This window comes from Aspergillus pseudonomiae (assembly GCF_009193645.1).
Source record: "Aspergillus pseudonomiae strain CBS 119388 unplaced genomic scaffold BDV37scaffold_90, whole genome shotgun sequence".
In the NCBI taxonomy this organism is placed as follows: Eukaryota; Fungi; Ascomycota; class Eurotiomycetes; order Eurotiales; family Aspergillaceae; genus Aspergillus; species Aspergillus pseudonomiae.
The window spans coordinates 121,283-134,821 of NW_022476082.1; the positions used below are offsets into that span (position 1 = coordinate 121,283).

Sequence of the window (13,539 nt, forward strand, 5' to 3'; positions counted from 1 at the left end):
GATGTCACTATTCTTTGGGGCGTGTTTAATGATGGGCTATTGAGCGATACAGGATCGCCAGGGAATGGTTGACCAAGTGAGAAAAATCGACCAGGCAAAGGCTCGCTCGTCACTGTAGAAGGCGGGAAGGGCGAATACTGTTGAGCCTCAGGAAGCTTTACCTGGGGCACATTTTCTTTAAAAATTAGATAATTCTAGAAACATAGACCATCTCATACCTTGAACTAGAGAACTGCCATCAGCACGTGTTTCAGCAGATTCGAGTGAAAGTAAACCTAAGTCCATTGTCATTTTGCCAGCAAAATAGAGGATAGATCGATAATAGAACACCACAATGTTAAAAAGTTAATAAACAAGAACACTATATATATATTATTACGTTTGGCCACACTTTTTACTATAGGCCACAACACCACAATCGGCGTAGTATCATTGATTTCATAGGCCACGAGGCCACAATTTTATAAGTAGGGTTACATTGTCCTGGAGCCCATGCTAGCCGGTAAGATATACCAAATCCCTGTTTAATTAAGAATATAGACGAGAGTATTAATGCCTGCGTTATAATCAATTTCATATGCTGCCTAGGATACGACCAAGTCGTACTATAGCTAAGGATATTTTTGTGGCCTACAATACCAGCCTACAAAATCGGTTTAACAGTCCAAAGTGCTTAATGACCCTATTCATGATTATAGATTCGAGTAGTTAAATAAAATTTCGAACTGTATGATAAGGTACAGCAACAGTTAAAAAGCCGATAGCAAAATAACAATACAATAGATAATAAGTAACCATCGCCTCGGTATTGTTTATTAACACTGCTCTCTCCTTGTCCGATAAAGAGATAAGGCCAAGAAGCAATAATAAATTAGGCCTGCTTAAGCTTGGATGACTTGAATGCTTCAAAAGAGGCAGGGCACGTAATACGTTTGCCCTTGATAAACCGGGGGAAATACCCATGAAGACATGGGCTACCTAAGCACCAAGTCCAATAATAATCCGTCTTTGAAATCCCACTCAACCCACAGGGTACATCCTTTAGTTCTGACTGTGCAGTCTCGAACTGATCCCGTAACTTTAAGTCCTCCATAAAATCATTTCCCAGGATTGAGGACATAGGTCCTAGTTCCGGGCTCGCGTTGGCAGACTTGAGGTTTGAAAGAACTAAAGCTTGACTTGGAGTAGATCGCTGGAGGTCGGGATCACACTTCCCTGATACCTCCTTGGTATCTGAAGTATGTAATCCTATCTATATTAGCTTTAGACTAGGTGTAAAAGCACAACTTTTACCTTTGGCAGGGCGGCCACCAAGCTGTTCCGTGCTTGCTGCGTTGTGTAGACTCATATTTAGTTCTGGAATTAATATCCTGTAAACTGGCTATAAGGTGTATAAGGAAGACGTTCTATATATATATAGTATGAAAGGCCACGGATTCTCGTGGCGCTGCGGCCATCGTGTATGTATCATGGGCCACAGCGCCACGGTTTATAGGAAGCTTCTCCTTAGATATAAACATATATGCTACATGGGAAACACAGGGGCATTGTAACATATGTGAACCAACATTACAAGTTGATGATGTCTTTGCAATACTCTAATATAAATAAATTCCACCGGTGCTTTCCCAAAGTGGTGGAGCACATGAAAAAACCCCTACGGCCTCTTGTATCTCTTACAACCGGACAGCCGCATCCGAAGTTTCCACGGACAATATTACAGTATCATCTACTCTCGGCGGATGTTCTAGATGAATTGGCGAGTTTTTACATACCCGATGCCGTAATCACAGACCCAGCCACTGGGCAACAAGTCACCTATCCACTACCAACTCCATCCTGGTTTGGCGATGACATGAGCCTTGAGGAGAAACGTTTTCATTTCGGGGTATTCATTGGACTATATGGAACGGGGTCATTTACATAACCTGGTATCACTAATAAAAGGGAGCTATGTCCTGAACGCAGCTGGAATATCTGGTGTTTTCCTGTATGGCTAGCATCACAATCCATAAAAAGAGCCTTTATGTAATTTACTGGGACTAAAGTTAATACTATAAATAGTCTTTAGCGATATACCAAGTATTGTATAGATTAATACCATAAACATATCAAAACTGATCAGCTTATCTCAATAGGTGTTATAAAGACGAAGGACAACAGAAACCGAGAAAGGTAAGCCATGTAATAGTCAAATAAAATACTATACCGACATGAAGCTATCCAACAATCTCTTTACCTCAGCCTTTAGTGCCGTTCATATAAATGCTGCTACATTATGACTGGAGCTATCTGTGACTGGAAGTAAGGCTGTTGTTGCATTAATGGGGCCTGCTGCTGCGTATACGGAACATGTTGCTGAATATATGGGGTCAACTGTTGCATATACGGGGCCAGTTGCTGCATTAATGGGGCCAGCTGCTGCATTGATGTGGCCTGCTGCTGCGTATACGGGACCTGTTGCTGTGTGTATGGATATTGCGACTGCATAAGCGAGTGTTGCTGCGGAGTATACTGAGGGTGGCTAAATATTTGTGGCTGCCCTTGTGTGTATTGTTGTTGCTTTTGCGTTTGTTTCTTTTGCGGTTTTTGCTGGGTCCTGGGTGCTTGGAACCACCACGGTTCGTATACTTCCCAGGGAAGAGACTGACGCTGCTTTGGCACCTGTGCTGCGGGAGGGAAAGCTCCCGATTGGGACATCAGCGGTATAGAATGTGCCGGTCCTGATACTACTCCAGCTGGAGTCGCCGACCGCATGACTGGAGGGAAATTGGCCTCTTGCGGGAAAGACCGCTGATTCTCAAGAGACACCCATGCAACTTGACTTTCCAAGGCCTCTCGTAGAGACATATCCGTACTACCCACTATGCCTTCCACAATAAGTCCATCGGCATGCTTTGGTGACAGAATCTTACCCAGATTAGACCTTGATATAGCCACTCTGATGTTTGTACCATTGCCGTTATAATAAAAGCCCACCACGAACCACGGCAATCTTGAGCTTGCTGGATCCCATGGAGCTGCAGCCACGAAAAACAACCCATATTGACCACCAATCTGTACCATTGTGCGAATGTTTTGGATCTCACTTGGATTGTTTACCGTTTGTTGAACATTTGCTGCCTTGGCTCCCTCTATAGCTGGTCTGCCACCAGCAGCCGCGCTCCCGATTAGTCGATATTTCTGATCTTGTGTTTCCACCACAAAGTTTGCACGATTACCAAGGGGCTGCACGTAATGGATCCTCTCCCCAGTTGAAGTATAGCCAGGCTTAATGCATCGTTGGCTTACATGTGGAGTGAAAGCAAGCATCCTGTGTCGCCCATTTGTTTGCGGTGCGTTGAGTACAGGAACGTTGTTGACGTCCGGAGGGTCCACCCGGGTTTCCGGGTATGATGGTACTGGCCCGCCTGGTTGGTTTGGTATTTGGCTGCTCGGTGGGGATGTTATGCTGTTTGGGTCGATGGGCTTCCAGTCACCATCGCTATCAAGAAGTTCAGGTACCCACATACAAGGGTAACCCCCCTCGGCAACAAACGTCATTAGCTCTTTCGACGCCGATTTGTAATCTGTACTGTTGCGGTTCCGAACATGCGTAGCAATTAAATGAATAGCACTTGCGATCTTCTCCACTGGTGGACAGTGGCTTTCAGGCGCTTGCTGATATGCCCGATTTATCTCTGCTAGTTCCTGGTTGAAAGCGTTGAGGTTCGGGAAATACTGTTTGTATTCGTCGCTTGACGCTCCTGCAAGACATCTTTTGTACCATTTTGTGAAATCTTCGGTTAGGCTATCACAAATAGTTCCCCAGTAATTCTCTCTTAACTCATATATGAGATCTTCTGTTGGGGGAGCAGTTTTCCACCCTCGGGGATAGTGAGAATGTTCGCAAAACATTCTTAGAGGGCGCATGATGTCGTCCACATTTTGATTATGGCCAGTTATCGCGTACCGCTCCTTAATTGCTCTCCACAAACCTTCGATCCGTGAGTAATCAACCTTTCCAAGATCCAGTGAATGCTTATTCTTTCGATTTTGTTTCTCAATTTCCTTATTTATCATATCGAGACAAGATCTTGCTTTTCTGGTATTCTGCTCGGAATCTTGGGTAGTTAGTAAACTAAAGAGAACCTTTAGATATTCTGTGGCTTGCCGATGCGCAACGAAATGGTATCGTCTCAGGCCTTTTCCGGTATCATCGGGATTCTCTTGCTTGTCGGAATGGAAAAGAAGCCAATCCTTCTTGTTGCGTAATTCACCCTGCCTTTGTTCAAGTATGTTAAGAAAAAGCTGCAACCCTGAGAATTTAGTCAGCTTCCACTGCGCGTAGTATATATGATAGTGACTTACTTTTGAAGGCCTCTTGTGCTCGTGGATAGTTATCTTTATCAGCCGTCCATTTATCTTGGTGTACTATTGCACCGAAATCCATCAGCGAGAGCCCGTATCCTTCTGGTACTGCTTCGTGGATCATTTTCATGGCTCTCGTTATGTCCTCAGAGGGAAGCTCAGCAATTTTATGTAGAATGGCTATTTTTTGCGATCTTTTAAGATCTTTTCTGCGCTTATTGTCCTCGTCAAGCAGGTCGGTATCACTTCCAGCATCGGAGTCTCCCGCGTCTGTGGCAAACCCGTCGTCGTCAAAAGGAACAGCATCTGGCAGTATTTCTGATAAATCTCCTCCCTGAGCTTGATGGCTGTTGCTTGTAGAATTATATGCAATATTCGATGGGTTGGGTTGAACATGGACTTGAGGGCCTAATGGAAGAGGCTGTTGGGTATTCTGCGGCATCGTGGGATCAGTAGCGTTTAAGTTGGATGGAAGTGCAGCTATATTTGGTCCTAGACTGGGCTGTGTCGTAACCTGGGCCTCCATTGAAGGGAACAATTGGTTTATATTGCTCGATGCGATGGCTTTACCAGAAGGCTCTGGCTGTCCGCTTGTATTATTGCCGGAAGTTTGGCTCGATACCGTGCCAGGAGGTCCAAGAGCGTTGGCGTCCTCCACTGAAGGGGACAAGTAGTTTGTATCACCGGGAGGCTGCAGGCCCTCGTTTGCATTATTACCAGAAGCTTGGTTCGATGCCGTGCCAAGACTCCCAATAACGTCTGCTTCCTCCATTATTTCTGTCCCATCTTGTCTGGTAACCGCAGGCTCCTGATAAGTAGAAGTGTCAGACATTGTGGAATAGCTGTATAGAAAGAGAGTTTGTTATGATATAGTTGCAGTTGAGGAAGTTGATGATATGGATTTTATATTTATTTTCAAAGACTGATTCGGAAATAAGTATCACCAGAGATAAATTGAAAATTGCTGTTGTGTGCTTTGTGTGTGCTTATATGACCAGACCGGCTGATCGCGTGGGGTACTTAGAAAATACGACTGCAGATTTTGGATAGATCAATGGCTGGTGATATAATGGCCTTTAAATAGATTTTCCTCTGAGCCACGATATACTACAGCCCACTAAAAAATACCATGCTTTCTAAAATCGTGGCTTCTTGGCACACATGCTATTAAAAGACAAGCGAGCACTTAACGATTTGGATACTACTTTTCATAATCTAGGCCTTTATCTGCCAAATATATCAGGATAATACTTTAAATCAGCCTATAATAAGCATCATGCTGGCGTGTATGTTTATTTTCGGGGTTTTCGCCTTACAGGCATTATCGGTCAAGCTTGAGTACGTTATTTCTCTAGATCCGGGTGCTTAGTGCTCCGAGTCTAATACTATGGAACGCAGCATCGACCAGAACCTGACAGTCGATTTTGCTACAATAGAGGGAAAGGCAGTGCATAGCATTGCTGTTGGGCGGGCAGATAGTCCTGCCTTTTCCCCCAATCGTCTCAATGCTAATGTTGGGGACCAGATAATTTTTGAATTTTATAGCCTCAACCATACATTGACTCAGTCGAGCTTGGGAGATCCATGCTCACCTATCGGAGGATTGGATACAGGCTTTGGCCAATACAATCCACAAGACAGAAAAGATCTTACCTTAACTATCACAGTAAATTCTCTCGAGCCACAATGGTTTTTTTGCAAACAAAACCAACCATTGTCCCACTGCCATGCTGGCATGGTGTTTGCACTTAATCCGGGAGATAGGATGAAGGAGTTCATTGAGAATACAAAGCGAAGCGGTGTTGGAAGCGCCGGCGGTGATCCGAGCTCTGTTTCTGGCGCTGAAATAAGCGCTAGTCGGAGTAGTATTCCGGGAATTAATCCAGCCGCAAGTTCTACTGCGTCACCGGCACGAAGCTCTCTTGCTGGTTCTACTTCCACTGCCAAGCCCACAACGAGTCTTCTCTCCAATCCGGCCAGTAGTCCCATTGGCAGCCCTGCCTCAAGTTCAAGCCCTGGCCCTGCCGAGGCTTCCGTTATTACTCCCGTCCAGATAGTGACGGTCACGCAGACAGTTGGTTGCTCAGAAAGTGCAAGTGCACTATCCATAAGGCGCTCTACCCCTGCGACTGTTTCCGTGTCTGAGGGAAGTGGGGCTTCAGCAGTTTCTCCTTTAGTTCTACTCCTTACTTTAGCTGCTGCTATGTTGTGTCTGTGATCTATTGCTGGTTAAATGCTTGGTATTTTTGTGTTTTTAACGATTATATAATGTATTTAGCAAGCAATCCATATCTTACGCTATAAAAGTATTTAAACAAATACATCATAGTTTTGCTTTGTCCATTACACGCGTTTCATATTGACTAAAGATAGAAAAGAATAGCCACCCTTATGCTAGGCGTATAAAATAGACGACGCAGGTGCGCCAGGAACCAAGTTTGTGCCCCATCTGCGACCCATAATCCTATTTTTAACCCGTTGTTTTATATATCCATAATTTATCCTATATAGCAGTAATGCTAAGCTGTTTAGAGTTAAAAGTGGGGTCTGGGGAGGGCTTCACTGCGAGTGTATGGAACCCGTCAGCGTTACGCGGAGTTAAAAATAGTGAATAGCTTATTTAGAAAGTAACTAAATTCACCTGGAATATTGTGGCATTTAGAGAGCCATTCTATTATAAATAGATAGACGTACAAGAGCTTGACAAGAGCTATTGACTATACTTCAAGAAACATCTTTGGTATACTCTCGTGAACATGCCACCACATCAGCAGAGAACCTCCTGGAAGGAGAGGCGTGAGCGCCGTCGGGCTACGTATGATCCGAAAAGAAAATTCAAGGCTGATAGAGAACGCTATCGCCGGGGCAAACGCAGCTGTCTGACAAAACTTAATAATTTATACTTGGATGCGCTTGAGAACGAGAGGGATTGCAAAATTTACACTGTGATTTTGAGCAAGCCAAAACGCCAACGCTCTATACGGTACACAGTTTACAACTCCCACCCACAAGAAGATTGGGTACCACAGGCGGATGAAGTGGTCAGTATACCGAGTTTTCTAATTTCCCACTTTGGCTAATAAAGCAACCCTGATCAGGCAGAGCATTGGCCAAAGGCGGAAATATGGATACCTGACAACTTCAAGAATGACAAGAAGCAGATAGCTACCACCATAACCCGGCGGCTGTACAACCTGTCAAAGCCACCAACACTAGATCTCTCGACTACCCCAATCCTTTGAAAGACTTTAGTTCTTCTGGGTGGTCTAACACTGTTGGAATCGATACCTGTTTACCTTGTCTCACGTACCTCTGCTGTGATTTTTTAAACTACTATCTATTCCTTTTTGTTTCCTTTATTTATTTATTTATTTTCTTACTTTAATTTATTCTGGCCTTTTCTCGATATTTGAACACAAAACAATTTGGATTCTCCAATGCCTGTATATATGACCAAAGTCTAAGAATTAAGTGCAATATGCTACGCCCTTTCTCGACCGAGCTGTACCTGCCAGTAGAGTACAGTTTGCGTCCAGACCGGTTTCTCGTCAATAAGTACAATCTCTTTCCTCTCACGTGCCAGCGTTAGCAAATACTCTGTCCAGTATGGCCGATAGGACGGGTATATGTCATATAAAGCCGAGATGAATTTATATGCCCTCTCATTGATTGTACGCCGAAAGATGCTCGATATGCCGTCAGTTCCGCTGTTGATACGTTTTAGGAACCAGTGTAAATCCCTCCAGAGACGGTTTGGAAGTTGGTATGCACGCAAAAATTGTTCCTTCTTTACAAACGGCCTATCTCGGAGAAGTATAATAGTATATATCTTTAAAATATCGTCAAAAAGCTCCAGGAGGTCAAGCCATTCGCATGCTCGAAGAGTGGCTGTAGATCTCCCAATTTGTCGACCACTCTGTGACAGCTTGAGATTGAGAGCATCGAATAAGGATTCAGTGGTCATTGATGGTAATGCATCTATCCGAGGCGGCAACCCCTTCGTGATTGCTCGTGGACCTTTCAGGTCCAATGCAATTGCTAAGTGGAATGCTAAGTCTTGCAGGGCCGTATGAAAGACCTGTTTTAAATGTCCGTAGTCGGGATTCTTGGCCTTGCATGAGGATATTTCTTGGAAGTATTGAACAATTACCGGGGCAGTTTCTTGGTCGTAACCACCTTTCATACTCTCTTGATACTGCTCCCAGGACTCTCTGCCCCTGTAGAAATAGGCCAAAATTTGGCCAACAGCGTATAGATCACAATGTATGGTCGCCTCAGGTGCTATTTGGGTGTTGAAGTCCACCAGAAGAACCTGCTGGTTTTGCCATTCCATATTGCCTAAGGCAAAGGACCATGGGTTTAGGTTACCATGGATAATATTCCGGGAATGAATAAACTCTATACGGGATAGAAGCGGTTCTGCAAGCTGGAGCAGCATTTGCATGCTAAAGTAGCGGCCGGATTTGCAAAATATTTCCTCCAGACATGGGCCATACAAATCCGTGACCAAAACATCTCTTTCATCAACCGTTTCAAACCAATGCAACTGCGGTATGCCGATGCCTCCAGACACCGCATGAAGTATATGTGCTTCATTTATTAATGACTGGATACTTTCGGCTTTTATTGCAAATCGCTCTCTTGTGAGTCGATGACGTGCTGTCACAATGTTAATTGGACTGCTTTTGCTATAACTGGATACTGAGTCCCTACCAACCCCAAGAGACCCCAGCCGATCTGGCCACGCGAGGACCTCATATGGCCCTATAGATGCTATCTCAGTCGTCATTTTGGTCGCAAGGATTGCGGTGGAGCTATCCAACAAGCTTATCAATAAATGTATCACTGTAGTAGACCCCACAGTTGGTATATTAGTAGTGGATTTGGAAGGGAAGAAGATAGTATTGAATATATTCAGAATAGATTATTAGAAGGAGCCACGTTTCTCCAGTAGTTATCGAAACGAGGAGTGTTGATCTATAAGCGGGATCTGCCAAGGCATATTGGTTGGATGACCCAGGATGGTGCCGCGCTACCTCTTACTTTTTGAGCTGGAGTCAGATCATCCTAAAATAAACAAGCGCCAACAAATTATACTAGAAGAGCCACAAGTTTGTACACCGTGGCCTACCTGAGGTGGCCCACGGATTAAAAAAAGAGCCTACAGGTCTGTATTACCAGATGAGAAGAGGATTAGCCACTGAAGAATACACTATGACGAAAGACCTAGATATCGCACATCAGGTAGACAACGCCATACTTGGAAGTGTCAAAGTCCGCCAACTGGACCAGCTACTCTTCGAAGGTCTAGAGGTTTACGGCACAAAATCTCTCGACCAACGAAATGTCAGGCACCTTCTCCACAGGTTTGACAAGGAGGGTTGTCGTCGGATGGACCCATTGACTTGGATACCGGCCGAGTTATCGCCGTCCGAATTACAACAACTCTTAGCACTCAATTCACTGCAAGGGCTAACCAGAGGCGATCCAAAGGAGATCAAACTACACCAAAGCTGGAAATTACGTTGTTTACAAGGAAAACATCGACTTACAGCTGCCAACCAGTGGCTAGATTATGGCGACCTATGGTGGAACTTCATTCTCTACGACTCCACAAAACTGACCGCAGAGTCCCGCAGAAAGCTGCGTGAGGCGGATAGCAGTTCACGGGAGTTTGGTGACGGTGAAATATTTCGCAATGTTCGCTATTATCAAAAACGTGGAGATGGTGAGGCAGCGGGTGAGTGGCTGGCAAGATGGACCCCCACAAAATGCCGTGATTTCTATCAAATATATAAAGAGAAGCCAGGGCAAGACGACCACGGCTATAACAATTTACGAGAGGGACTAGATGCCCTTTTAAAATTCCCCGCTTTATGGCATTCCTGGCACATGGGAACTCATCTCTCAAGTCTAAATTGCCCCGAGGTTTGGCCCCTGGTCTAATCTCAAAACATGATCAACAGTGCTGACAGTAGTAGGAACTAGCCGATTACCTCTACGGAATCCTTGCGGCATGGAATAAGCTTACTTGTCATGAGCCCGGACTTTTGGACCCAGATACGGTGGATTATCTGCAGGGACGATGTCCCTCCCTGTCCGAGCAGGACCGTTGTCATATATGTGACATATTTGATCAAAATCTGGTCTTTCCTCGAGTGACGGATCCGCACATTCGATTACGCTTGCGGCGGGCTATATTGGAGTTTCCAGGGATTATACCTTCCCTGAAGCTCTTCCATGAAGACACAAAATATTTAAAGCCAATAATATATGTGGTGAAAAAGCTCTTGCCAAGCAATTATAAAGGAACAATTCGACAAGCTATGCGGAGGTATTATGTCCCTCCACCGGACCAGAAATTCCCAGCTCAGATCTCAGATGATGTATTTCAATACGTTGAGCATACTGACGGCGGTTTTGGCTTTTGGTCGGCTTATTGTCAGGTCTTCCTCTTCGCTATGCGCCATTTTTATGGGCTGTCAGACGTGCGCCCTCTCGGCCACAGTCGTTACTCGAAGCCACGGCAAATACCTGATCATCAAGAGCTGTGGATCAGCTTCAAGACGCTCGTACGCAAGATTGGGTTTGTTTTACCTGGTAATATAATCCAATCAAGCTTGCCGGAGCGCTCTCCTGAATTCCAGGCCATTCATAGCCTCTTAACAAGGCTCCGCCCTCCCGCCCTCTTCGAGTACGAGCAATCAGTTCTCTCGGAGTGGAGTAAGCGAGTGGCTGATGTCCTCCTACAGATAGCGCGAAAGAATACATATATAGCCCCTCGTCCATCATTGACGACGGATACAAAGGAAGCTTGGTCGCTTGATAAGCGCTGTGGGATGACTGATATGAGCTCTTTTTTCTGGGATCAGAAGTACCTCTTCTTCCGAAATATATATTCTCTTACCACCGAGAGCTTTGGAGAGAACCTGTCAACCTTTGCTGTCAAGAGAAATATGTTCACATACTTCTTCCCTGTCTATGGTGGAGGCATTGGTAACGTGAGGGATTATAATGACCAAGAACCAGCTTCTAGGACCGTAGGTTCTGAGCAGCTCCAGGGTCCTTCAACTCAAAAAACGGCCCCATTACCACAATTTGAAGACGCCATGATGCAGGACGAGCCTTCAGGGACCGCTACGGCAGGTCAGAGCTTCTCAATGCAAGATACTATCCCACCACCAGTGGAAGATGCTGTTATGCATGATAGGCCTTCAGTGACTGCCGCAGTAGGTCACATCTCGCAAGATCTGCTCCAACTGCCATCTGGCACTACACCTGTTGGACAGCGCGACGAAACTACAACGGATATTCAGCCGCATAATGGCAGCAGTGCTATCAAAATACAACGACCCGATCTATGTGTCTGCGATATGAATATTACCCCAGGGGCATTTGTGGCACACCTCCGTGACTCTGAGGAAGATTACCCCTATATCGCACTGCTTGATGTGTCTGAGAGAAAGCTGTACTGTCTTCCACCCTCAAGCGTAGACCAGTTTCCTCAATTACTTCGAGTATGGGGCAACGTCTGGTTCGCAAAAGTCGACAGCACAATGCAAAAAGCACCCATGCTTAAATCGCTCACAGCCGAACAAGTCATGACTACCATTCGTGAATCTCCAACTCTCATCCTTTTTGGGCGCGATGGCATCTTCCGTAGCGACCTTTTGCTGCCGGACGTTGATATGTGGGTAAACGATACGATTGAACTACCGTACTATGACGACTCCCTATATAAATGGGTTATGGAAAACCAGCGTGGTGTAATACTATAGAATTGTAACATGCTTCGATTAATTACATTCTTACAATTTTATACCAAGAGGAAGCAAGCTCTGTACAGGACGAAGGAGTAGAATTTAGTCGATAGTAAAGAAATAATTCACTGATCGAATTCAAAAGGTAGGAATATTTAATGTTAATCATCCTCAATTAGCTCTACATCTTTCGATGCCAATTCCCTCGCTAACCGAATATATGGTTTAAGACAGAAAGGTCCCGGAGAGAGTTGAAGGAAGTCGTGCTGATTTTTTTTTAGCTGTGGTTCTTAACAGTGATATGTACCTACTTACCCGTAGAAGCTCTTGAATAGAGTCTGATTTCGTAGACTCCAAAAATTTGACCAGGACTGGATCCCAGCTGTCAGAAATTAAAGAGTCACCATTTTCCAAAAATGTACTCGGCTCAAGGCATTCAATAATAATTCTTCCAACAGAGCGAATATCGGCCTGTGCTGTCTTCGAACTTAAAGCCTGGAGCATACTTGTACCGATATTTGCTGTAATATGTCAGCTGCTGTGGATAGAGTCTTGATAAGTTTATTACCTATCTTGACAGCCCCTTCTACTGACAGGAGAACACAGTTTGCGGTAATGTCTCCATGCACAAGCTTGAGATTCTTGTGTATGTAATCGAGTCCATGCAACAGCTCCTGGCTAAATGCAGCTACTTCATACGCTTTCAATCGACCGAGCGGCGTCGCAAAGGCCTGGGACAGAGACACGTCCATGACTTCGTAGAAGAGATATATGCAGTCATTATCGAACATGGCCTCTTGCAGGTGAACAACATTTTGGTTGGAAGTCGAAGTGAGCTTTGTCAGCCAATTTTTGCTTGGGGCTTTCACTTCCTTTACAATCATCTCTGCAAAAGTATTATTCTTGGCATGGGCGATATAGCTAGGGCCTGCCTGGTCTATCTTGAACACCTTCTGATATCTCTCCCATGGGTTTCTAGCCTCTCTTGGAAGTGGCGATGAAACTTTTGTTGTGATAGCCTGAGGGCCTTTCTGGAGCCTCTGGTATCTTTTCGTGCCTTGTTCGGAGGACTCTCCGCTTGGCAAAGGTCGCTTAGGTGTACCGGACTGTCCCGTGTTACTCCGTGGGAACATCGAAACGACACGGTTACTTTGACCTTGAGTCATTGTGGCATTCAATTCTCTGATTAATTATGATCTAAAATACTTGGGCTTTAAACTCGAATATTAGGCCAGCCTTTATACCAGGAACAAAACATTCGTATTCATTAGCTTTGGTTGTGAAACTGTGGCTCTTGCCTACACGCAGGTACCTACGCGTCAGTGTGTCGGATATTTGGTTTATCCGAAACCAAGCGCAACACACGATAGTAATTCATTCATTTTGGACTAACTTCGACCTCTAATACGTTGCGAACTACATCATTATA

At 44.8% G+C, this 13,539-nt stretch overlaps 5 protein-coding genes across 5 annotated transcripts in view; 2 read left to right on the forward strand and 3 right to left on the reverse strand.

Moving 5' to 3' along the window:
• BDV37DRAFT_259664 (uncharacterized protein) overlaps positions 1-31 on the reverse strand; it is a gene marked incomplete at its 5' end in the record, with an annotated part of 819 nt that extends 788 nt beyond the window's left edge. Inside the window, one exon of the mRNA XM_032083160.1 lies at positions 1-31. This exon is cut by the window's left edge and continues 2 nt beyond it.
• Positions 32-7,106: 7,075 nt separating this feature from the next.
• On the forward strand, positions 7,107-7,592 carry BDV37DRAFT_275036 (uncharacterized protein; the record flags this gene model as incomplete). Its single annotated transcript, XM_032085329.1, has 2 exons — positions 7,107-7,391; positions 7,449-7,592. The coding sequence occupies 2 exons, from the start codon at positions 7,107-7,109 to the stop codon at positions 7,590-7,592; spliced, it is 429 nt and encodes a 142-aa protein (XP_031937090.1).
• A 239-nt stretch (positions 7,593-7,831) lies between these two features.
• Positions 7,832-9,139, reverse strand: BDV37DRAFT_297536 (casein kinase family protein; the record flags this gene model as incomplete). Its single annotated transcript, XM_032090344.1, has 1 exon — positions 7,832-9,139. The coding sequence occupies one exon, from the start codon at positions 9,137-9,139 to the stop codon at positions 7,832-7,834; it is 1,308 nt and encodes a 435-aa protein (XP_031937091.1).
• A 425-nt stretch (positions 9,140-9,564) lies between these two features.
• BDV37DRAFT_287302 (uncharacterized protein) lies at positions 9,565-12,128 on the forward strand (the record flags this gene model as incomplete). Its single annotated transcript, XM_032088078.1, has 2 exons — positions 9,565-10,278; positions 10,332-12,128. 2 exons carry the CDS (start codon positions 9,565-9,567, stop codon positions 12,126-12,128), a joined length of 2,511 nt encoding a protein of 836 aa, XP_031937092.1.
• A 143-nt stretch (positions 12,129-12,271) lies between these two features.
• On the reverse strand, positions 12,272-13,276 carry BDV37DRAFT_287303 (kinase-like protein; the record flags this gene model as incomplete). Its single annotated transcript, XM_032088079.1, has 3 exons — positions 12,272-12,376; positions 12,426-12,631; positions 12,679-13,276. 3 exons carry the CDS (start codon positions 13,274-13,276, stop codon positions 12,272-12,274), a joined length of 909 nt encoding a protein of 302 aa, XP_031937093.1.
• Positions 13,277-13,539: the final 263 nt, after the last annotated feature.